The sequence below is a fragment of the Heptranchias perlo genome, chromosome 34 (genome assembly GCF_035084215.1).
Source record: "Heptranchias perlo isolate sHepPer1 chromosome 34, sHepPer1.hap1, whole genome shotgun sequence".
Taxonomy (NCBI): Eukaryota; Metazoa; Chordata; class Chondrichthyes; order Hexanchiformes; family Hexanchidae; genus Heptranchias; species Heptranchias perlo.
In genome coordinates, this window is record NC_090358.1 from 25,705,232 (window position 1) to 25,729,006 (window position 23,775).

The 23,775-nt window shown below is 43.2% G+C and overlaps 2 protein-coding genes across 4 annotated transcripts in view; one reads left to right on the forward strand and one right to left on the reverse strand.

Annotated features, from left to right (window-relative positions):
* stard5 (StAR related lipid transfer domain containing 5) overlaps positions 1–23,775 on the forward strand; it is a 40,589-nt gene that overhangs the window by 15,097 nt on the left and 1,717 nt on the right. The window contains exons 3-7 of one of the 3 annotated variants that reach the window (XM_067971616.1): positions 1,846–1,978; positions 10,440–10,557; positions 10,853–10,946; positions 14,825–14,871; positions 16,520–16,636. In XM_067971616.1, coding sequence (XP_067827717.1) covers positions 1,846–1,978; positions 10,440–10,557; positions 10,853–10,946; positions 14,825–14,871; positions 16,520–16,539 — 412 coding nt within the window. In that variant the 3' untranslated portion in view covers positions 16,540–16,636. Of the gene's footprint in view, positions 1–1,845; positions 1,979–10,439; positions 10,558–10,852; positions 10,947–14,824; positions 16,637–23,775 lie in introns of those variants that run through there. The other 2 variants (XM_067971615.1, XM_067971614.1) reach the window with 2 other exon arrangements.
* Positions 17,740–23,775, reverse strand: part of il16 (interleukin 16) — a 129,244-nt gene continuing 123,208 nt past the window's right edge. The window contains exons 21-23 of the mRNA XM_067971617.1: positions 21,728–21,968; positions 21,070–21,201; positions 17,740–20,172 (exon numbers count right to left, since the gene is read on the reverse strand). Of these exons, the coding sequence (XP_067827718.1) occupies positions 19,967–20,172; positions 21,070–21,201; positions 21,728–21,968 (579 nt within the window). The 3' untranslated portion in view covers positions 17,740–19,966. The remainder of the gene's footprint in view (positions 20,173–21,069; positions 21,202–21,727; positions 21,969–23,775) is intronic.

Here is a 23,775-nt window from a genome sequence, read left to right on the forward strand (position 1 = left end):
TGCATGCAGCAAGACCTGGGCAACATCCAGGCTTGGGCTGATAAGTGGCAAGTAACATTCGTGCCAGGCAATGACCATCTCCAACGAGAGAGAGTCTAACCACCTCCCCTTGACGTTCAGTGACATTACCATCGCCGAATCCCCCACCATCAACATCCTGGGGGGTCACCATTGACCAGAAACTTAACTGGACCAGCCATATAAATACTGTGGCTACGAGAGCAGGTCAGAGGCTGGGTACTCTGCGACGAGTGACTCACCTCCTGATTCCCAAAAGCCTTTCCACCATTTACAAGGCACAAATCAGGAGTGTGATGGAATACTCTCCACTTGCCTGGATGAGTGCAGCTCCAACAACACTCAAGAAGCTCGACACCATCCAGGACAAAGCAGCCCGCTTGATTGGCACCCCATCCACCACCCTAAACATTCACTCCCTTCACCACCGGCGCACATTGGCTGCAGTGTGTACCATCCACAGGATGCACTGCAGCAACTCGCCAAGGCTTCTTCGACAGCACCTCCCAAACCTGCGACCTCTACCACCTAGAAGGACAAGAGCAGCAGGTATGTGGGAACAATACCACCTGCATGTTCCCCTCCAAGTCACACACCATCCCGACTTGGAAATATATCGCCGTTCCTTCATCGTCGCAGGATCAAAATCCTGGAACTCCCTTCCTAACAGCACTGTGGGAGAACCTTCACCACACGGACTGCAGCGGTTCAAGAAGGCGGCTCACCACCACCTTCTCAAGGGCAATTAGGGATGGGTAATAAATGCCAGCCTCGCCAACGACGCCCACATCCCATGAACGAATAAAAAAAAACACAGGCTTCAAACTGGTGTACTGAGTGTCCCATATCCAAATCCTGAGCAGAAACCTGGCAAGAATGAGATCACCAGTGGCCAAACTGTGGTCGCACCTACATGCATTACGGCAACAATTTGCATATAAACTGCGCCATTAACATAGAACGATGCTCCAAGGCCCTTCACACAGATGTAATCGTGAAAATGGATGTCAAGCAAAAGGAGGAGATATTAAGTGGAATGACCCACAGCTTGGTCAAAGAGGGGTTTTAAGCAAGGTCTTAAAGGAGAAGAGGGAGGTAGAGAGGCAGTGGGGTTTAGGGAGAGAATTCCAGAACATGGAGCATAGGTGACTGAAGGCACGGCCGCCAATGGTGGAGTGAAGGGCTGGAATGGGAGGAATGCAGAGTTCAGGGGGTGGGGGGAATTTAGGCAGTTACGGAGATGGGGAGGGGCGAGGCCATGAAGAGATTTAAACACAATGGACGCGAATTTTAAATTGGAGATGTTGGGGTCTGAGGAAATTGTTGCCTTGAGTTTGCCTCCGTGATCACCACCGTGTAAACTGGCAGTGACGAATTAGCTGTAATCCAGTCCAGTTTGCATTTTCATCCAATCTGAATTCCTGTAAAATGGTTAGTGGCCCATGCCCTAGCCTGACCCAGTAACTGGAGGGAATGTGTTCAATCCTTTGCTAAAACTAACATTTTAAAGAACCACACCCTAAATTATTTTAGGGATTGAGGTGGATTGCTCCTTTAATGTGATTTGCAAAAGTTTTTACATAGTTGTGATTTTCAAAAGTATGCAGTTAGTATGGATTGTATGCAGAGTAAAGATTCCTGTGCTCTGCACCAACAATGTGCCTTAACCTCAACTGCAGGAAATCCCCTTCCTATCCCACTGCAACATTTTAACAGTTTGAAAAGAGGTCGCAATACTTGTCAGTTACAAAATGCCTATCAGTTATTGGTATAAGTAATTACTGTTCTGATACTTTTCCCTTTCTCCTCTTGTGGTCTTTGATTCAGGTACAAAGGTGAAGGGATAGTTAAAGCTGCACCACAGGAGGTCTGGGAGTGCCTAAAACCAGTGCCTGATGGGCTAAGAGTGAAGTGGGACAAAAATGTTAAAGTATTTGAGCTGATTGAGACTATCGATGATGTAAGTTTGTTGGCCATGATTGATTTGACTTGCAAGAAGAATTTGGTTTTAAAATGGTTTTATCATCCTACTTTTTAGACAGTTGAACGGCAACAATACTTGCTTATTTAGTTTGTAATGTCCCACAAAGTGTGACGAAATATTTTCTGTCATCAATCTATGACACTCGTCAACAACTGTATTTTTGTAAAAGGAGAATTTAACAAAGTGCTCTTCCATTGGTAAGTTGGAAGATGTACTGAACCCCCAATTTCAGGTCTGTCATGAAGTTGCAGGTGCTTGCATCAGATTTTAGTGGCCACTCCTAATGTAGGAGAGGAGGTTTTGATGGACTTTTCACATGTATGGTTCACAACTTGGCATAGAGTCCTTGGGGAGGTCGACTTTGAGGTGCATTTGATCGGCATATGGCAGCTGTAACTGCCTGCACTATGGTCGAATAACTGGCAGGAAACAGGAATCAGGGATAGGGGTGAAGGGTGGGTGAGGGGAGGGGGTAGTGGGTGGGATGGGGAGGAGGAGGAGGGTGTGGAGGTTGGGTGGGGGGGTGGAGGTTGGTGTTGACTTGATATGACTGAGGGAAACTAACACAGGTAGCACTCCTCATCTTATGGTTAGAGTAGTCTGTAATGCACATTTGCATATACTGTGGATCCAAGCTTTCTACTTAGATTGACAGTGGAAGTAAATTTGCATTACAGATTATTCTGACCATAAAATGAGAGCTGCTACCTGTTAGTAAAATCAGCAGGATGCTAATTAGCAGGCCAGTTGTGGCATTGGGTCTGACAGTACATGTGCATTGTCCTGCTTCCTCCTATATATATAAAAAAATCATGCGTTGTTTATGGTGAATCAGATTATGTTGTGTGTGGGGTGTGCACATTTTCAGTGAGAAAATTTGGAAATAACTTTGTGGGAGATCTCCCCAGACTCCAAGCACCTTTTTGGTTGGTTTCTACAAATTACTAGAAGATAGATAAATTTGTTTCCACATATAACACACTTGAATACGTAAATAAACCTGTGCATATACTATGGGGCAACAGCTTTTTATCCTTACTCCATCTGTTTAGGGTTTGGCTTTTCATAGTGTAGGCCAAAAAATATATAAGATTTTAGTTTAATCTTATTTGTATCTTTCCTTCTCTATCCAATATCTCGAATGATGTTAATTTAGGGGTGAAATTAACATTTATAAGATAACAAACCCATCAAAATTAATCAATTCTAAATAAAATTGTTGTTGTTCTGCACATTTTTTTTCTAAATTCCTGGAAAACATTTTCTCCATGAGGCTTACCCCTGTCTATTCAGCCTCATCCTCAATTTACACTGGCTTCTATGCCTTCCCTAGCACCCCAGGTCTTTTTCCATAGGCCATTTCCATTTACAAATCCTATCACCATTAAAAGCACCCTTCACTCAACCCTTTGTTCATCTACTCCAAGAGACTAGGTGGGCAAGTGGGACTTGAAGCAAGAGTGCTCATCTCTGGCAGCCACTGCTTGCTTGCCTGCCTGAAATCCCACTTTCCAACCTACCACCTTAATAACCAGCTATAAATTCCACTTCCTCCATATTCCGTTGGAGTTCTGGTCTCCTTTGCAGCAACCGATGCTCAGCTCCCTCACCCAAGATCCCATTCACCCAAGCTCGTCTTCACATTGATCCCCAGTGCTTTGGCATTCACCATGCATGTAACCTCACTACCCAGTCTCTCTTCCCATGCTACTTACACATCTCATGGCTCACTGCTGAAGAATTTTTTTAAATCAATAAAATTATCTATGTATTGATTCTATATTAAAAATCTTTCACCTCTTGTAAATGTAACACTTCTTGTATCACTATTGTCACATTTACAGTCATCCATCTTTCGCTCTTAATCATAATCAAATTTGTTCCCAGAATTTGCAGTAGCTGCTCAACGAACAGTGTCCTCCCCCCGCTCTTGCGCATTTAGTTGCTGATATTTTGCGTTGCGAGTTGCTGGAAGTGGGAAATGGGAATGGTGCGGTGCCCTCTACAGGGCATCTGGGATCTGAGTGAACAGGGCAAGCAACTGGGTATCTTTTTAACTAATCAGGTTGAAGGATTGTTAAATGAACAGTGCAAGGTCAGAACCAGGAAGTGTAAGTTAGAATAGTGAATTCAATGTCAAATCAGGGAAAGAAAGATTGGATTAAGAGAGGGAAAAAAAGACAAAGAAAAAGTAAAAACAAAATTTTTAATTTAAAAAAAAAACTCCAACAATTAAAACCTGAAGGAATGAGACTCCACACTGGTAACAGTTAATTTTCAGTGCCAGAGGGGTTGACTGGCAGTAATTAACACTTACCACACCATTAAAAACAGTACTTAGACGGGAATGGCCAAGACTTCACTTTCTGTGGCACGTTTAGTTCATATCTACTGCACAAATACAGCAACTTCACGGCATTCAATGTATTTCGATAGTGAGGCAGACAGCGAGATGCTGTTTTCGTGAAGCTAACGGCTGAGCGGCGCATCTCGGACAGCAACTTTTAGATTTCCACGTTTAACCGGGCAATTGCCCCTCGCCTGAAGTCGCTGTGACGGTGAGCGCATTAGCCTCACCTTTATTTTGACAGCAAATTCTGGGCCATTAAAAGGCCAAATTTATTGAAACATAGGCAAATGATTGGGTTATTCTCTCATGATTAGCCCTCAGCCTCAGTTCCACTTTTAAGAACTGCAGCAGGTCACAGAATTAAATTGAAACAAATTTTTATAAACAACTGGTTAAAACAGAGAAAAAAATTTAACTTTTTGAGCAATAATTTTTACAATTAGGATGCATTACTCCTCCTACCTCCAGCACATAGTTCTGTTTCTTATTGATGCAAAACAGTCTTAAAAGGTTCTGTGTTTCAGCTGCCTCTCTAAGAGCATTCCACAATGTCTCGAACTTAATTGTCCTGTCAATCAAAGCCAGACTGGCCACCCACCATTCGTTTCAGACTGCAGAGGAGTTACACCTTTTATAAAACAGCTCATCGCCTGACATCGCTACGAGAGATTTACTAGTTATGTTAAAAGTCTTGAGTGTAGTGTGTACCGTCACTTTCCTTCTGTAATACTTTGTGTAACAGTTCTCAGTCACATTTATCCTTGCCCTTATAATGTCCAAAAATATTAATAGATCTAAATTTTCTTCAACTTCATTGGGTCACGAAAATGTATTCCACCTCTTTCAATGCTACATGAATGTATTTGCTTGTACTAACTTATTATTTAAAGAAGCAGGCTACAGCAAAATTACCTAAATGAATCAATTAAATCATCTCAGAAAAATCTTTTCCATCCTCTAATTCAACCTTGGTATTCTCTAATAAATATCCCATGCTCAAATGCACTTTTTAAGATGACACACACTAGGATTACATATTTCAAATTTAAACTCTGCTGTGGGTTCATCAACATTTTTGTTGAGGCCTGGTGTTTCGTTGTTCCCTGCTTATCGATTCTATTTGTTGGGCTTCTGCCGCATTTGTTTTCCTTCTACCTGTGGCCTATTAGATGGGAGCAGTTGCTTTACATCAAGGTTATTACAGGGGAAGGGACAGCAGAGAGAGAAGAGACACCTGCAGTAGCATGGATGCTAATAAATGGCTCCTTGGACTTTTTGCATAAAACGCTGTAGCATAGGTGCTAATAAATGGATCGTCCCAGTGCTGCTTTTCCTCCTGATGTTTCACCCAGGATTGTTTGCTTTAGCTTTCACCTCACCGTCCTCCACACCTCAACCAAACCCTCAAATTTCCCTTTTAAAAGAACAAGAAAGTAAAGAAGAACGAACTTACATTTATATAGTGCCTTTCACCATCTCAGGACTTCCCAAAGCGCTTTATGACCAATGAAGTCACTGTGTAATGCAGAAAACCTGGCAGCCAGTTTTGCAACAGTAAGGTCCCACAAGCAGCATATCCTTTCACTCAATCACCGATAGAATGAACTTCAGAAATAGCACTTCGTCCAAATTAGTCTGAGCAATGCCATGGGATATTCATTAGAATATAATACTGTATACAAATCGTATAAAATACTTTATGCAACTTATATTTTAATATACAGTTTAGTATATTTTACATTCCCTTATTTTAAGGGACATTTCTTTTATTCCTAAAGCTATAGATTATATAAAATCTTAATATTTAGCAATTTGATATTTAAATTGAATTTCAATCTCTATACACAATTCAATCTATTTATATTAATTTACTTACTTTTAACGACCATTCATTTTGTCCTGAACAGCGGAATAATGCATTCTGCATTACACCATGTAATACTGCTATCCTTATATAACCTTCAAATTACTTATCTGTGCCACTGCCTGTGGCCTAACGATGCACTAAAAGGACAGGAACATTGTAAAACACATCACTCTGGTGCTAAATTGTCCCTTTAAAGCTACAGTGTCTAATTGATAAATAAACAGTGGATTAGTCCATTCAAAAGTTTTTTTTTTACATAGAATGTACAGCACAGAAACAGGCCATTCTGCCCAACTGGTCCATGGCGGTGTTTTTGCTCCACACGAGCCTCCTCCCACCCTACTTCATCTAACCCTATCAGCATATCCTTCTATTCATAAAAAATAGGAGCAGGAGTTGTCCGTACAGCCCCTTGAGCCTGCTCCACCATTCATTAAGATCATAGCTGATCTTTGACCTCAACTCCATTTTCCCACCCAATCCCCATATCCCTTGATTCACCTAGAGTCCAAAAATCTATCGATCTCAGCCTTGAATATACTCAATGACTCAGCATTCACATTCCTTCCTCATGTGTTTATCCAGCTTCCCCTTAAAGGTATCTATGCTATTCACCACAACTACTCCTTGTGGTAGCGAGTTCCACATTCTAACCACTCTCTGCGTAAAGAAGTTTCTCCTGAATTCCCCATTGGATTTATTAGTGACTATCTTATATTTATGGCCCCCCTTGGTTTCCCCCCGAGTGGAAACATCTTCTCTTCGCCTACCCTATCTCAGCCCCAGGACATTGCTGCAGGAGTTCCTCAGGGCAGTGTCCTAGACCCAACCACCTTAGCTGCTTCATCAATGACCTTCCCTCCATCGTAAGGTCAGAAGTGGGGATGTTTGCTGACGATTGCACAGTGTTCAGTTCCACTCGCAACCCCTCAAATAATGAAGCAGTCTCAGCCCGCATGCAGCAAGACCTGGACAACATCCAGGCTTGGGCTGATAAGTGGCAAGTAACATTCGTGTCAGGCAATGACTACCTCCAACAAGAGAGAATCTAATCACCTCCCCTTGACATTCAACGGCATTACCATCGCTGAATTCCCCCACCATCAACATCCTGGGGGTCACCATTGACCAGAAACTTAACTGGACCAGCCATATAAATACTGTGGCTACAAGAGCAGGTCAGAGGCTGGGTATTCTGCAGCGAGTGGAATGAGGAGGAATTTCTTCTCCCAGAGGGTCGTGAATCTTTGGAATTCTTTACCCCGAAAAGCTGTGGAGGCTGAGTCATTGAATACATTCAAGGCTGAGTTAGACTAATTTTTGATCAGTAAGGGAGTCAGAGGTTATGGGGAAAAGGCGGGAAAGTGGAGTTGAGGTAAAAATCAGATCAGCCATGATCTCATTGAATGGCGGAGCAAGCTCGAGAGGCCGAATGGCCTACTCCTGCTCCTATCTCTTATGGTCTTATGGAGTGACTCACCTCCTGACTCCCCAAAGCCTTTCCACCATCTACAAGGCACAAGTCAGGAGTATTCCATCACACTCTCCACTTGCCTGGATGAGTGCAGCTCCAACAACACTCAAGAAGCTTGACACCATCCAGGTCAGAGCAGCCCGCTTGATTGGCACCCCATCCACCACCCTAAACATTCACTTCCTCCACCACCGGTGCACAGTGGCTGCAGTGTGTACCATCCACAATGTGTACTGCAGCAATTCGCCAAGGCTTCTTCGACAGCACCTTTCAAACCCAGGACCTCTACCACCTAGAAGGACAACGACAAGGACAAGGACAAGGACAAGGGTAGCAGGCACATGGGAACAACACCACCTGCACGTTCCTCTCCAGGTCACACAGCATCCCGACTTGCCGTTCCTTCTTCGTCACTGGGTCAAAATCCTGGAGCTCCCTTCTTAACAGCACTGTGGGAGAACCTTCACCACATGGACTGCAGCAGTTCAAGAAGGCGGCTCACCACCACCTTCTCAAGGGCAATTAGGGATGCACAATAAATGCTGGCCTTGCCCGTGATATCCACGTCCCATGAATGAATAAAAAAAATCCTTTGATAATCCTAAAGGCCTCTATCAGGTCACCCCTCAGCCTTCTCTTTTCTCAAAAAAAAAAAGGAGCCCCAACCTGTTCAATCTTTCCTGATAAGTATATCCTCTCAGTTCTGGTATCATCCTTGTAAATCTTTTTTGCACCTTCTCTAGTGCCTCTATATCCTTTCGATAATGTGGTGACCAGATCTGTGCACAGTACTCCAAATGTGGTCTAACCAAGATTCGATACAAGTTTGATATAACTTCTCTGCTTTTCAATTTTATCCCTCTAGAAATTAACTCCAGTGCTTTGTTTGCTTTTTTTTACGGACTTATTAACCTCTGTCGCTACTTTTAGTGATTTGTATATCTGCACCCCCAGATCACTTTGTTTCTCTACCCCATTTAGATTCTTATTTTCCAGGGAGTATGTGGCCTCCTTATTCTTCCTATCGGAATGCACCACCTCACATTTATATGAGATCTGTAATCAGTTAATTCTATTCAGGCTGAAGATCAGAACTCTGGCCTTGTATGTGAGAAGGTAAATTACATAAATTCAGGCCTATGATACAAGAAGAAATGTAGCAGCAGGGATAGAGAGTTGTTTGACGGACAGGAAACAAAGGGTTAGTGGGTGTTGCTTGGACTGGAGATGGGTTGGAAGTGACGTACCCCAGAGGTCAGTGCTGCGTCTACTTTTCTGTAGATACAGATGATTTTGACTTGGGCATAGGCAGCACAATATCAGTAATGGGTTTGGCAAACAGTGAGGAGGACATAGGTTAGCGGAATGGACAGACAAGTAACAGATACAATTTAATGTTGAAAAGTGTGTGGTCGTGCATTTTTGAGAGGAAAAGGTAGGAATCAGAGTATAAGGCAGATGGAAAGATGTTGAAGGGAGTGGAGGAGCCTGGGGTGCAAATACATAAATCCCTGTGAGTGCAACTAGATTGTCATAAAAAAGGCTAGTAACATTTTGGGTTTTATAAATAGGGGCATGGACTGCAAAGAGTTAATGATAAATTGGTACAAAACAATGGCTAGACGACAGTTTGATGTGCAGTTTAGGGCACTCCAATATAGAAAGGAAATTAAAGTCATCAAGAGTATATAACACAGATTCACCAGGATGATTCCAAGGATAGGAACTAGTTATGAGTAGAGATTTGAGATACCAGGATTATTTCTGTTGGAACAGAGGTGACTAAGATGAGATTTAATATAAGTTTTAAAATTATGACAGGTTTTGATAGTGAATAAGGAAAAACTATTTCCTGCTGGGGTCATTGACAAGGATCATCAAATTAAAATAGTCACTGGGGGAGGAGAGAGGTTAAGTCAGAGACTATTTCTTCTCGTTGGCATTTCTTAGGATTGTTAGAGCATGGAGTACTTTGCCATAGGGAGTAGTTAAGGCAGTGACCATTGCAACTTTTAAGGAAAAATTGGATAAATATTTGAAGCAGAGGAAGATAAAGGGCAGTGGGATTAGTTTTGGATATCTCTAACAAAGAGCTAGCACAGACAAAATGGGCTGACCGGCCTCCTTCTGTGCTGTAAATGTCAGTGGTTATCTGTCTTTCTTTGTGTCTGTCTTTCTTTGTCTCTGTCTATTCTCTCTCTCTTTCTTTGTCTCTGTCTCTTTGTTCTTTTTCTCTGTAATAAATATTGTGTTTAGCATGCATCCGTCACACACCAGATATCACACTTTGTCACCGATACAAAGCAATCTCTTTTTTTAAAAAGGACAGTCGTTGTCCTGCAGCCTGAAATTTACAGTTACAATTGACCTCTGATTAACCTCAGCTATTTAAAAGTATCTGTAATTAACCTGGCTTTTCCCATTTAAAGAAATGGCCAAGTCTGCAGCTAAACGTCACGACCAGGTCCAAGAGTACCCATGAGGTCTGTTAGTTAATAAATGGTATTGGGCATTTTGCATATTAGAATCTACTTTGAAAGTGACAGTACTTTGCAGCATTGCTGTCCTTTTAGAATAACCTCAGATAAAGGCAAATGTTTAAGAAGCATGGTGCCCTGTTCGAGAATTCATCTGAAAATATGTGAAAAGCATTTGTCATATTCATTTTCTGCAGCTGCACAACAGAAATGGATGATGAATGAAGTGCTGGACTTGTGTTGAGATTGTTTGTACTATCTCTCTCTAGGCTGTTTCTGTCTACAGGACTGTTACACCATCAGCGGCAGTGGGCATAATCTCTCCGAGGGATTTTGTGGATGTCGTTTTAATCAAACAATATGAAGATGGGACGATATCCTCAAATGGTAACTAGCACACAAAACCTGGTCCGCCTGTAATGAGAAAGTAACACAAAATAAAATGCTGAGATGTGAAAAACTTACCTTGAATTCCATGTTAAATACAATAAGTGTAGGTTTGAATTTGTATAGTAGCTTGGTTCATACGATATTCTGCCAATTGTGTAAGGCTGTACAGTAGAACAATGAATTCAGAATGTAAACTTTTGATTGCATGTAGTTTTCACGTTCCTTTGAGTCTGCTGAGTGTTCTGTGCTCTCGTTATTTGAAGTGACTGCAGATATCCTGTTTTCTTCACAGCTACTAATGTGGAACACCCTGGCTGCCCCCCTAAGCCTCACTATGTGAGAGGATTCAACCATCCCTGTGGATGTTTCTGTGCTCCCATTCCAGGGTAAGGGTCCTTTTTAACTTCTCTCGATCTTTTGCAACTGAATATTACAATTTTCTTCTCTTCGAGAAACTGTCTTGTTTCTCAGTGAGCAGATGTTTAATTTTTTTCCATTATAGTGAAAAGGAAAGATTAACCCAAAATCAGTTTTATGCGTGACCATAATCCTGATAATTATAAATCCAAGACACTCAACTGTCATGCAAAAGTGTTTGAATTTTTATTTATAACATCCCTGAATTCAATGACATGACTATTGTAAAATCACAGGCTGACTGGTGGTTAATTCATGAATGGGATTGTTGCCCATTATCCAAGAGGTATTGTCCAGGAGGGGAAGGATCTTCATCACGTGACCTCCACATTCCTACACTTGCCTCGGAGCAGAAAGTAGCTACTTGAATGCCTTCTCCACCAATCAAAATCCTGGAGGGAAGTGTGAAACTGTTCCGTGAAAAGACTTGTGAAGATAAAGTTGGCTTCAATTTGCCAGAGCGTGAATACAACCAGCTGAGAGGCACAGACATTATCGTGATGATAAGCACAGAGAAAGCTGTGGCACTCAGAGGCTGAACCTGGCTTATTCACCAACTAATGCCCATTTCCCCCCCCCCCCCCCCCCCACCCTTCAATGTTATATATTAGCTCTTGAGATGTGGGTGACACTGACAATGCCACATTCATTACCCATCCCTTGTTGCCCTGCCAACTGAATGGCCATTTCAGAGGGTATTGAGTCAATGAGATTGTGTGGACTAGTAACATGTAGGCCAGACGAGGTAGGAGTAGCAGATTCTCTTCCCTGTTGCGGGCAGACATCGTATCAAGCGTGCTGCACAATAGTTGGAAAGTACGCCATTACTCATTATTAGCTCCATGTACACCAATATCTGTTTCTTAATACCCCAATATGAGCATTAATTATGACGCTTGTGCACCAGTCCACATCTGTGGTTCCCTGCGGATATTGTCATCACCAAAAAAATTTGCACCATCTGGACAGCAGAGAACTACTGCACCAGAAACTACACAAACCTCTTACACAATTATATCAAGCACCAACACGGGGAGAGAGACATTTGGATCGCCACAAGGTGGTGAATCACTGAGCAGGGAGGATGCAGTGCCTCCACTGGTTTGAGGGTGTATTGGAAAGATCACGGATACCCTAGACTCAAGGCCTCGATTACAGTGGTGCACCATGTTAAAGCAATGTAGTATATACAGACTGCATCTTTAGCACTAGCTCAAAGAAATCAATAACTACTTTTAAATCAACATCTCCACCTTTGTCCCCATTGTCATCGATGTTTTTCACTAAGCATAAAGGTAACCAGAGGTTCAGACAATGGAATGAGTGCTGGGGTAACCTATAACATGGCAGATAATTTTATCCTGTAATTTTGCATATGCATGTGTCCATTTCCCTTTTGGTGCAAGTTTTTCTGATTGGGTCAGTATGTGAGAACTGAGTGCTTCTCACTTAATTGTGATTGGTGACAGATTAACCCTAATGTCCTGTTCCAACCAAATGAATGATGGCAGCCATAATATGATTAAAATGCCGTTTTGCTGAGTTTGACCTGTTTATACCAGCTCCATACTCAACTTAAAGACTGATGCGTGCAAGCAACTGGAAACTATCACACAAGTTCAATTGATTAGATCCAACTACTCAATAATGGCCTGAATTTCTATTTTTGAGATATTTGCCAGCTTTCAAACTATGTTAGAAATTGGGAACCTGTATCCACACAAAGTTGCTCTTATTGAGTAAAATTGCTATTCTGGATATTAGTAAACCACCAGCAAAATGTGACATTGGAAACTTGCCCCCATTATATCAGGACTGTTGGAAGAGTTAACTTCTAGTACTCCCATCTCATTCACATTTGTGAGTAAAGGAGATTGTGTTACAGCAGGAAGACATGAGAGATTTGCTTACTCGGAGCTTTGTTTGGGAAATAGTTGAGTGTCGGAGCAAAGCTGGATTGTGGGTGCCAGCAATTGTATTTAGATCATAGAGTCATAGAGTTATACAGCACGGATAGAGGCCCTTCAGCCCATCGTGTCCGCGCCGGCCATCAAGCCCAGTCTAATCTAATCCCATATTCCAGCATTTGGTCCGTAGCCTTGTATGCTATGGCATTTCAAGTGCTCATCCAAATGCTTCTTGAATGTTGTGAGGGTTCCTGCCTCCACAACCCTCTCAGGCAGTGAGTTCCAGACTCCAACCACCCTCTGGGTGAAAAAGTTCTTTCTCAAATCCCCTCTAAACCTCCCGCCTTTTACCTTGAATCTATGTCCCCTTGTTATAGAACCCTCAACGAAGGGAAAAAGCTCCTTAGTATCCATCCTATCTATGCCCCTCATAATTTTGTACACCTCAATCATGTCCCCCCTCAGCCTCCTCTGCTCCAAGGAAAACAAACCCAATCTTCCCAGTGTCTCGTCATAGCTGAAGCGCTCCAGCCCTGGTAACATCCTGGTGAATCTCCTCTGCACCCTCTCCAAAGCGATCACATCCTTCCTGTAGTCCGGCGACCAGAACTGCACACAGTACTCCAGCTGTGGCCTAACCAGTGTTTTATACAGCTCCATCATAACCTCCTTGCTCTTATATTCTATGCCTCGGCTAATAAAGGCAAGTATCCCATATGCCTTCTTTACCACCTTATCTACCTGTTCCGCCGCCTTCAGGGATCTGTGAACTTGCACACCAAGATCCCTCTGACCCTCTGTCTTGCCTAGGGTCTTCCCATTCATTGTGTATTCCCTTGCCTTGTTAGTCCCTCCAAAGTGCATCACCTCGCACTTTTCCGGGTTAAATTCCATTTGCCACTGTTCCGCCCATCTGACCAACCCATCTATATCGTCCTGCAGACTGAGGCTATCCTCCTCGCTATTTACCACCCTACCAATTTTTGTATCATCAGCGAACTTACTGATCATACCTTTTACATTCATATGCAAGTCGTTAATGTAGACCACAAACAGCAAGGGCCCCAGCACAGATCCCTGTGGTACCCCACTGGCCACAGGCTTCCAGTCACAAAAACAACCTTCGACCATCACCCTCTGCCTTCTGCCACTAAGCCAGTTTTGTATCCAAAGTGCCAAGGCACCCTGGACTCCATGGGCTCGTACCTTCTTGACCAGTCTCCTGTGCGGGACTTTATCGAAGGCCTTACTGAAATCCATGTATACCACATCCACTGCGTTACCCTCATCCACACGCCTAGTCACCCCCTCAAAAAATTCAATCAAATTAGTCAGACATGATCTTCCCTTGACAAAGCCATGTTGACTATCCCTGATTAATCCTTGCTTCTCCAAGTGGAGACTAATTTTGTCCTTCAGAATTTTTTCCAATAATTTTCCTACCACTGATGTTAGGCTCACTGGCCTGTAGTTCCCCGGTTTTTCCCTACTCCCCTTCTTGAATAATGGTACTACATTAGCGGTTCTCCAGTCCTCTGGCACATCCCCTGTGGCCAGAGAGGTTCTGAATATATGTGTTAGAGCCCCCGCAATCTCCTCCTTTGCCTCACACAGTAGCCTGGGATACATTTCGTCCGGGCCTGGGGATTTATCCATTTTTAGGCCTGCTAAAACCGCCAATACCTCCTCCCGCTCGATGTTAATATGTTCGAGTATATCACAGTCCCCCTGCCGTATTTCTATGTCTACGTCGTCCTTCTCCATAGTGAAAACAGATGCAAAAAATTCATTTAGAACCCTCCTACATCTTCCGGCTCCACACACAGATTGCCATTTTTGTCCCTAATGGGCCCTATCTTTTCCCTAGTTATCCTCTTACCCTTAATGTACTTATAAAACATCTTAGGATTAATATATAAATGTGTGTGTTTCATTTTCAGGGAACCACGGAAGACTCGCTTGACTACATTCTTTCAGACTGATCTTGGTGGGTATCTCCCACAATCTGTGGTGGATTCTTTCTTTCCATCTAGTATGGCTGAGTTTTACAGCAATCTGGCAAAAGCCGTGAAGACTTTTAAAGCTTGATGAATCTCCCTCTATCTTCTCCCCACCACTTCACCCACAAATCCTCTGATTTAGTTTTGCCACATTGAACATTGTTCCTTAGTTTTCGATTTGAGGGGATTTTCGGACTTAATTTTCCACCTTTCCAAATAAAAAATAAACATTTCTACAATTATTTTAGGACATGGACTGATCGGTAGAAAGAAAATGGGATAGTTTCAAATTGTGACGTGAGGACCAAAATGGACTGAGCTATATATTGGCATCGATAATAAATTTAAACAGTTTGTTAAAAAAGCATTTAAATATTTTTCCATTAATTGGATATCTAATTGAAAATGTCTTTATGTACTAAGATTTAATATATATACTTTTTTACTCCTAAACTAAAATTAATAACTTGCCCAACAATAAATAATCATTAAATATTTGTATTTTTCTATTGTTTAGAGCACAAAGGGATGTTTAGCAAATAGTGGCCCTTATTTAAACATGATTCTGATGGGGCAGGATCAGTTAACTGTTGGGGAAATGTAGAATGGGAGTGCTAGATTAGAGCAAAGTATTCCGGCCACTGGAGTATGACGGGTCCTTCAAAACTTTCTGCTATTACAAGAACCTCTGCACAGCCTGTTCTACAGTATTATCCTGGAGCAGAACTTGAACTACGTACAGAGTCACAGAGCTTGCAGTATCCTTGGAGTAAGGCTCCTTAACTTTAGCGTAACTGGTGTTGAAAGGTAGAGAGTGGAGTCTAACTTCTGAACGCGAAGACAAATACTGGAAGTAGTCCCTCCAAAACACATCAGCTTTCACACGACAGTACTCCTGTTTATAAAACGAGTGCGACAAGGTTCCAAAGGGGTATTAATGTTCGATAACCACCTTACCAGATGCCCGATATTAGTGTTCTCCAGGAAGGCTGCACAGAAGACAATGCTAGAAACATGTTATGGAACATATTCATCTTTTCAAGCAACATGCTTCCCAATAATTCACTACCTTGCATGTATATGGTACAAACAATATAGTTACACCTGTGGAGAAATGCTCCATGCAAGAAAATCTCCAGTTACACGAATGTTTTAAGTCTTGCATCTCTACAAGTGCTGAGTACTGGTGATGTATATATTTATTTTAATTGTTTGCCGTTTTAATTTATTAACCCCCACCCTTTAAACTGGCACAAATCTATTGGATTTTATTTCCTGGAGGATGGCGATCTGTAAAACATTCCAAGTGTATGGAATTTGGTTGAATTTTAAATTCTACCTTTTTAATGAAAGGGGAATTTAACTTGCACCAGCATTTAGAACGGACATTAGTTCTGAATACACAATAGGCCAGTAATGTGTGCTCGCACAGCTCATTTTTAAACTGCATACTGTATGTTTATGTTAATGTCAAAGTGTCTATCCATATTTATTACAAGGATGTTTTTTGTTGGGTCTAAGAAATTTTAGTATATAATTGTGATTTGAGATTGACTTTTTTTTACTTGCACTTTTCTTTAATGGGTTATGATGTTGGATTTCGTGTTATTGGTAAATCGCTTATTTATTTGACAGTGTCTCCTTTCGTAGCTTGACAAGTTGAAGAAACTGTTGTCCCTGTGCTGCAAGTTACTGTGTGCTTGGCAATTCATGCTGGAAAGACCCATTAAAAACTCAACGTTTTCAACCTGACTGCTGATTGTGACCATTGCAAATTCTTCTACAGTATCAAAATCCTTTTTGGCCAACAAGTTAAAGAAAAGTCTTACTTTAAACAAATGCATTTGGCATCCACTCTGCCATTTTGAAATCTAGAGTGGTCGGGGGGAAAGAATCGCCAAAACTAATTTTACCTCTGATGATGCTCCTTTGAGTTCTATGTGGCTGTAACTGCTTGCAGGTGAGCTGTATTTGTGGCTACAACAGATGCAGCATGTACTCCTTGCCTGATCTAAAAAGTGCCCTTTCTTACAACAGTATCCATATAACAGCAACCCCTGTGGTAAATTCTGTAATATAAAAATAATTTCAAAAGCACCTTTACTTCTGCTGCCATGGCTATAAAATGAATTGTGTTTTTTTTTAAATTTAGACCACTTTCCAAATAACTTCTGGCCTCCCTTACTCTCACTTAGTCCCAGTCTGGACATGTATATTGACAAAGTATGATTCAAAACTCAGTGATCTTTTGGAGCTCTTACAATTTCCATACTTTGAACAAAATATTTGACGTTTGTAGGAAAGTTTGTTTCCTGTAATGGTTTTTATTATTTTGGCACTGAGGGGCTACTGTCCCCAGATATCACGGAGCAATGAGGCTGTGTTGGAATGATGGCACTTTGTGTTGCTGTTCAATCACGTGCAGAGTACAATTTAAGTTTGGGAAACCCGAGAGATTACAGCCCTACTGTGCCTCTGTAGCTTCAGTGCTGTACTTACCTCCTATAGACGTCTTCAGACAATAAATGGCAAAAGACCAATCTTGGTGTCATTGAGGCACCTTCTCTGTAAATTTCCTTGTAAATCGGTAGAATTTTTTTTTATTTACATGGTTTTAGAATTTGTTTTGCTTAATTTTTGGTCACCCAAGTCTGATGTGCACAAAAGCCCTTCACCATGCTACCCAAATTACTGAGAAATCCACATAACAAGAGTATCTGTTGCCTGAAATTCACACCGAGCAAGTTGGAAAGAGTAGAGGCTTAAGGAGCTACAAATGTGGTAGCAGTACTGTTTGAGTACTTCATTGGCTGTAAAGCGCTTTGGGACATCCTGAGGTCGTGAAAGGTGCTAAATAAATGTAAGTTCTTTATTTCCGTATTACATTGCTATAGTACTGCAATAACTGTTAGGCTTCAACCCAGTCATTGGTCCCAGACTGCCGACATGTGCTGGAGTTTATTTGTGAAATTGGTACACGAATTCGCAACAGAAATTAAACAGTGAACCATTTTTGAAAGCACAGCCCTGCTGCAGGAACGACCAAATGCACTGTGCTGTTCATGATTACACGGAAACTGAGGAAACGATTCAAGTACAGAGCGGAGGGTTTTATCATCGTTAACCAGTTGGTCAGAATCTTAACACATCAAAGCTTTAAGTGATCAGGTACAAAATCAATAATAATGGAATGCACAACGAATCAGTTAGCATTTGTAAAGAAAAAGGACGGGTTAACATTTGGGGTGCAAACCTTTGTTCTCTGAAACCGTAACCTATCTTTTTCTCTTTACAGATGCTGACTTTTTACATAGAATTTACAGCACAGAAACAGGCCATTCGGCCCAACTGATCTATGCCGGTGTTTATGCTCCACACGAGCCTCCTCCCACCCTAATTCAGCTAATTTTATCAGGATAACCTTCTAATCCTTTCACCCGTGTACTTATCTAGCTTCCCCTTAAATGCATCTAACCTGAACTGATCTCTGTACTTCCAGCATTTTCCCTTTTTGTTTCAGAATTCCAGTATTTGCATTTTTATTCCTAGATAATCAGGTAATTGTCACAGTACCCTGGAATAGGATGGAGATTCTTATTAAACAGCCAGGTACTCTGAATTATTCAGTTATCTTATGGCTTGCCCCAGCTTCCGGTTTCCATTATAATGTTTCAATTAACCTCTGTTCAGAAGTAAAATATGCACGCAAGCTAAATATGAACAAGTTAGCATTTGTAATTAACATCGGCTTGCATTTGTATAGCTGTTTTAATGTAGAAAATGTCCCAAGGTGCTTCACTGAGGCGTAATCAGAGGAAAAAATGGATGCTGAATGAAAGGAGGAGATACTCGGAGGAGTGAGGAAAGCTTGGTCAAAGTCGTGGGTCATAGAGGAGGAGAGGGATGGGGAGAGCCAGAGGCGTTTAGCGAGAGAATTCCAGAGCATAGGGCCTAAGCAACTGGAGGCACGGCTGCCAATGATGCAGCGAAATGGTGGGGGGGGGGGGGGGGATACACAAGGCCAGTGGCGGAGCAATGGAGAGTTTTGGGGGAAGGGTTGTAGGGCTGGGGGAGGTTAGAGATAGGATGGGGTGAGACCATGAAGGGATTTAAACATGATGGGCGATGGAGTCAAATAGCCAATGGTCAGTGAGGACAGGGGTGATGGGTGAGTGGAATTTGGTGCGGGATAGGATTCGGGCAGCAGAGTTTTGGATGAGCTCAGTTTAAGGAGGATGGATGAAGGGAAGCTGGCCTGGAGAGCATTGGAAAAGTCGAGTCTGGAGGTGACAAAAACACAGATGAGAGGTTCAGCAGCAAATGGGCTGGGGCAGAAGCAGAGGCCGGCGATGGTACGAGAGTGGAAGTAGGCGGTCTTTGTGATGAAGCTATGGGGCCGGAAGCTGAGTTCAGTGTTGAATAGGACACCGAGGCTGGGAACAGTCTAAGCCAGAGTTTATTCAGTTCTACACTTTTTGCTTTTTTCCCCCTCCCTCATAACTGTCTTGAGCCTCAGTAATTTAACTCCACATTCTTTATTGAGCATTTAATGCACTCCCCTGCCTTTAACTACTGGGTATAACCTCAGTCTACAACCCTGCATGTGGAGCATACAAAACTAAATGGGTGTTTGTGTACCTGTGGCAATAACCACAGCTAACTGGCCATTAGCAATTCATGAAGCTTTTATTGTGCTCCACCTATTGATAAATGGGCACTGAAAAGGATGTGCTGCAGTATAATGAAATGAGTCGTACGGTGCCTGATGTCCTGATTGAAGTCTTCTCCATATCTACCGGAGTATGCTGGACAATTGAGTGTGTGCGAGAGTTGTGAATGTGAGCCTGGATTTGGCACGATGTGAATCTGAGTTGCTCGCTATGGATGAATAAGATTACTTAATAGAGATAAAACTTCCATCTGTTTACAGGAAGAGCCAGTTTAAAAGGCTAATAACTTCCATCTGTCACGGTGCATCCCAGTGGACATTAGTACATAGTCCACATTCTAGCTTCACTGAATTATGTGAAAGAGATGTCATTGTTGTAAATTTAGTAGGTCCTTAGTTGGTTATTAGGAGCTTTATTCAGCATCTTGTGACACCTCTGTGGCTTTGGCTGTGCTAGAAATGGGACCTTTTCTTCTAATTACTGCTGTGCTGGGGCCATCCGGCAGGGATTTGATGACATTCCAAGCCTCGAAGCGGCTAAGACCTTGCAGGATGGTGGTGTTTATTTGCAGCAGCTCGTCTCCAGGCTGGATAATGTTGCTCTGTTCAACTGCTCCTCCTGTGAGGGGAGGGGGGAGGAATGAAAAAAAATGACCTTTCGTTAAATTCAAAACAAGACTCTGAAAATGCAAGGTGAAGCTGTACAGTTTCAATGACGTACTTCGTAAATAGTATTTAAGGATAGCCAGGCTTGTGCCTACACTCAGTGAGTTCCTGTTCTTGTTCAGGGAGACTAAGGGAAAGTCGGGTGTGAGTCATTGTAGACCCAGGTACTGTACCGCCAGGGAGTAGCTGGGAAGACTCCCTATTGGGAGCGCTCAGTCATAAAATGACCCCTTTAGTATAATAGGCTTCCATTCGGAAGAGATAATCAGCTATTTAAGGCAATTTCCCCTCATTACCACTGTGACTACACTTCAGAAGTATTCCATTAGCTGTAAAGTACCAATTTCTGGGCAATGCCTCGCATCCCAAAAATGCCTGAAAGACTTCTGACCCCATATTGGTGCCGGATCTGCTCCACTCGGCAATCCTGCTCCTGGACCCACAGCACTCCCGAGGGCTGCTACCAGCCCAAGATCACCCTCCCCTTCCCGCTATCCTCCCCAACCCGCTGTCCGGGACTTAAAGGCCACTGCCGGTGAGGCAAGCAACCCGAAATTCATCCTTTTGAGCTGCCTCAGATCACATTGACAAGCGCCAGCAGCTCATCCAAATTATAGAAATGAGGCCCGCGGCCCAATTTCAGGTGAGTCTCAGACTTCCCGCTGTCCGTGCGCCATTGGTTATGCATCAAAAATGGGCCATAACCAATTTCTACCCCCATAGGTCCAAATTCACCTGTTCCTCCCAAGCATGCAACACTTACCACATGTCACATCTCAAATTACTCATATACTGTAACCAATATTTGTAAAAACCACAACTTAGCCGGTCAGCCTGCTATTTTGCTTACCTTTAAAAATTCGGTTGATAATCAGAGGTTTATCTCCGTGAATGGAGCCCTTCCCCCCTTCCAAACTGAAGCCCACTCCCGCCGCGTTTTTTTCAAGTTCCACGGTGAAAGTGTTCAATTTATCTTCCGCAGCTGTAAGTAATAACAGCAAAGGCCTGGTCAGTAGATTCACTAAACTATCAGACCTATCTAGAGTTATTCTTGATCAGATACAAGACAGCGAGGGAGCAAGACAGCCTCACGACATACGAATGTGACGGGCAAGAAAAGACCAGCTGGACCATCAAGCCTGCCCCATGACTCTAGGGGTAGTGCACTGATCGACAAGCAGGTCAACGAGACAATGATGACCACTGCTAGAGTTATTCTAGATTTTTGCATAGTTTATATCTGCTTGAAGGACTTGTATCTGAATCAGTGGGTTGGAACTAGGAGGACTGATTCATTTCGGACACACCCGTTCCTGGCAGGGTTGGACCGACCCTACAGGGACACCTCCGGCCAATTGTACAGTGCCACTCATAGTGCCTCGTTGTCCAGACAGCGTGGCAAACAAAAGCTGCGACTTTTATTGGTCCAGGAAGGTTTGTAGAGACGCGTTCAAGCCTGTTTGCAAAAGTAAGAATTGAAATGAAATTATCTCTAAGGAAATGCTGACCTGAGCTTGTGGGATTCTCAGTTGATGAGCATTCGCTTGAAGTGCTGAGGTTGCTTTCACCTTCCCTGGCCTTGTGGATCACAATCACCGCTTGTTTTGGCAGGCGAGCCTGGCGCAAGATAGCCAGGGCCTCGTTGTGAGTCACACCTTTCAGCGACTGTCCATTGATTGACAAAATCTCATCTCCTTTTTGAATTGTTCCTTCCTGGGCTGCCAGTCCGTTGGGAAACACCCTGTGAACCTGTTGGCGCAGGAGGGAGGTAGAAAATGGTTCACACCAAATTTGTTAGCAATCCGGGCACTCCGCCTCCTCTCAGTGACCAAACAACAGCCTCAGCACATCATCTGCGCCATTCTAAGAGCTTTCAACAAACTAATGTATGTCACGGCATTACAATACGAACATACATTATATAAAGTTATGGTTAGACCCCATTTAGAGTGCTGTATTCAGATCTGGGCTTCGCACCTCAGGAAGGACATTGACTTTGGAGGGGGTGTAGCGCAGATTCACCAGAATTATATCGGGGCTAAAAGGGTTAAATTATGAGGACAGGTTGCATAATCTAGGCTTGTATTCCCATGAGTATAGAAGACTAAGGGCTGATCTTCAAATCTGCCATCATCACCCCTGTCCTCAAAAAACCAACCCTTGACCCCTCTGTCCCGCCCCATCTCCAACCTCCCTTTCCTCTCCAAAGTCCTTGAACATGTTATCGCCTCCCAAATCCGTGCCCGTCTTTTCCGCAACTCCATGTTTGAAACCCTTCCAATCAGGTTTCCGCCCTGCCATAGCACTGAAACGGCTCTTATCAAACTCACAAATGACATCCTATGTGACTGTGACCGTGGTAAACTATCCCTCCTCATCCTTCTCGACCTGTCTGCAGCCTTTGACACGATTGACCACACCATCCTCCTCCACTGCCTCTCCTCCATTGGGTGGAACTGCTCTCGTTTGGTTCCATTTCTATCTATCCATTCATAGCCTAAGAATCTCTTCCTGCTCCCGCACTGTTACCTCTGGAATCCCCCAAGGATCTATCCTTGGCCCCCTCCTATTCTCATCTACATGCTGCCCCTCGGCAACATCATCCGAAAACACAACGTCAGGTTCCACATGTACGCTGATGACGCCCAGCTCTACCTCACCACCACCACCTCCACTGTCTCTGATTTGTCACACTCCTTGTCCGACATCCAGTATTGGATGAGCAGAAATATCCTCCTTAAATATCGGGAAGACCAAAACCTTTGTCTTCGGTTCCCACCACGAACTCTGTTCCCTGGCTACCGACTCCATCCCTCTCTCTGGCCACTGGCTGAGGCTGAATCAGACCGTTCGCAACCTTGCTGTCCTATTTGACCCTGAGCTGAGCTTCTGACCACATATCCTCTCCATCACCAAGACCGCCTATACGCACCTCCGTAACAACGCCCATCTCCACCCCTGCCTCAGCTCATCTGCTGCTGAAACCCTCATCCAGATTCTACTATTCCAATGCTCTCCTAGCTGTCCTCCCACCTTCCACCCTCCATAAACTTGAGCTCATCCAAGACTCTGTTGCCCGTATCATAACTCACACCAAGTCCCGTTCACCCATTATCCCTGTGCTTGCTGACTTACATTGGCTCTCGGTTTGGCAATGCCTCGATTTTAAAATTCTCATCTTTGTTTTCAAATCCCTCCATAACCTTGCCCCTCCCTATCTCTCAACCTCCTACAACCCTCCGAGATCTCTGCGCTCCTCCAATTATGGCCTCTTGCGCAACCCCGATTTTAATCGCTCCACCACTGGCTGCCGTGCCTTCAGCTGCCTAGCCCCTAAGCTCTAGAATTCCCTCCCTAGACCTCTCCGCCTTTCCATCTCTCCTCCTTTAAGACTCTCGTTAAAACCAAGCTTTTGGTCACCTGACCTTATGTGGCTCGGTGTCAAAATTTGTTTGATAATCGCTCCTGTGAAGTGCCTTGGGACGTTTACTATGTTAAAGGCGCTATATAAATGCAAGTGGTTGTTGTTGTGATCTAATTGAGGTGTTTAAGATGA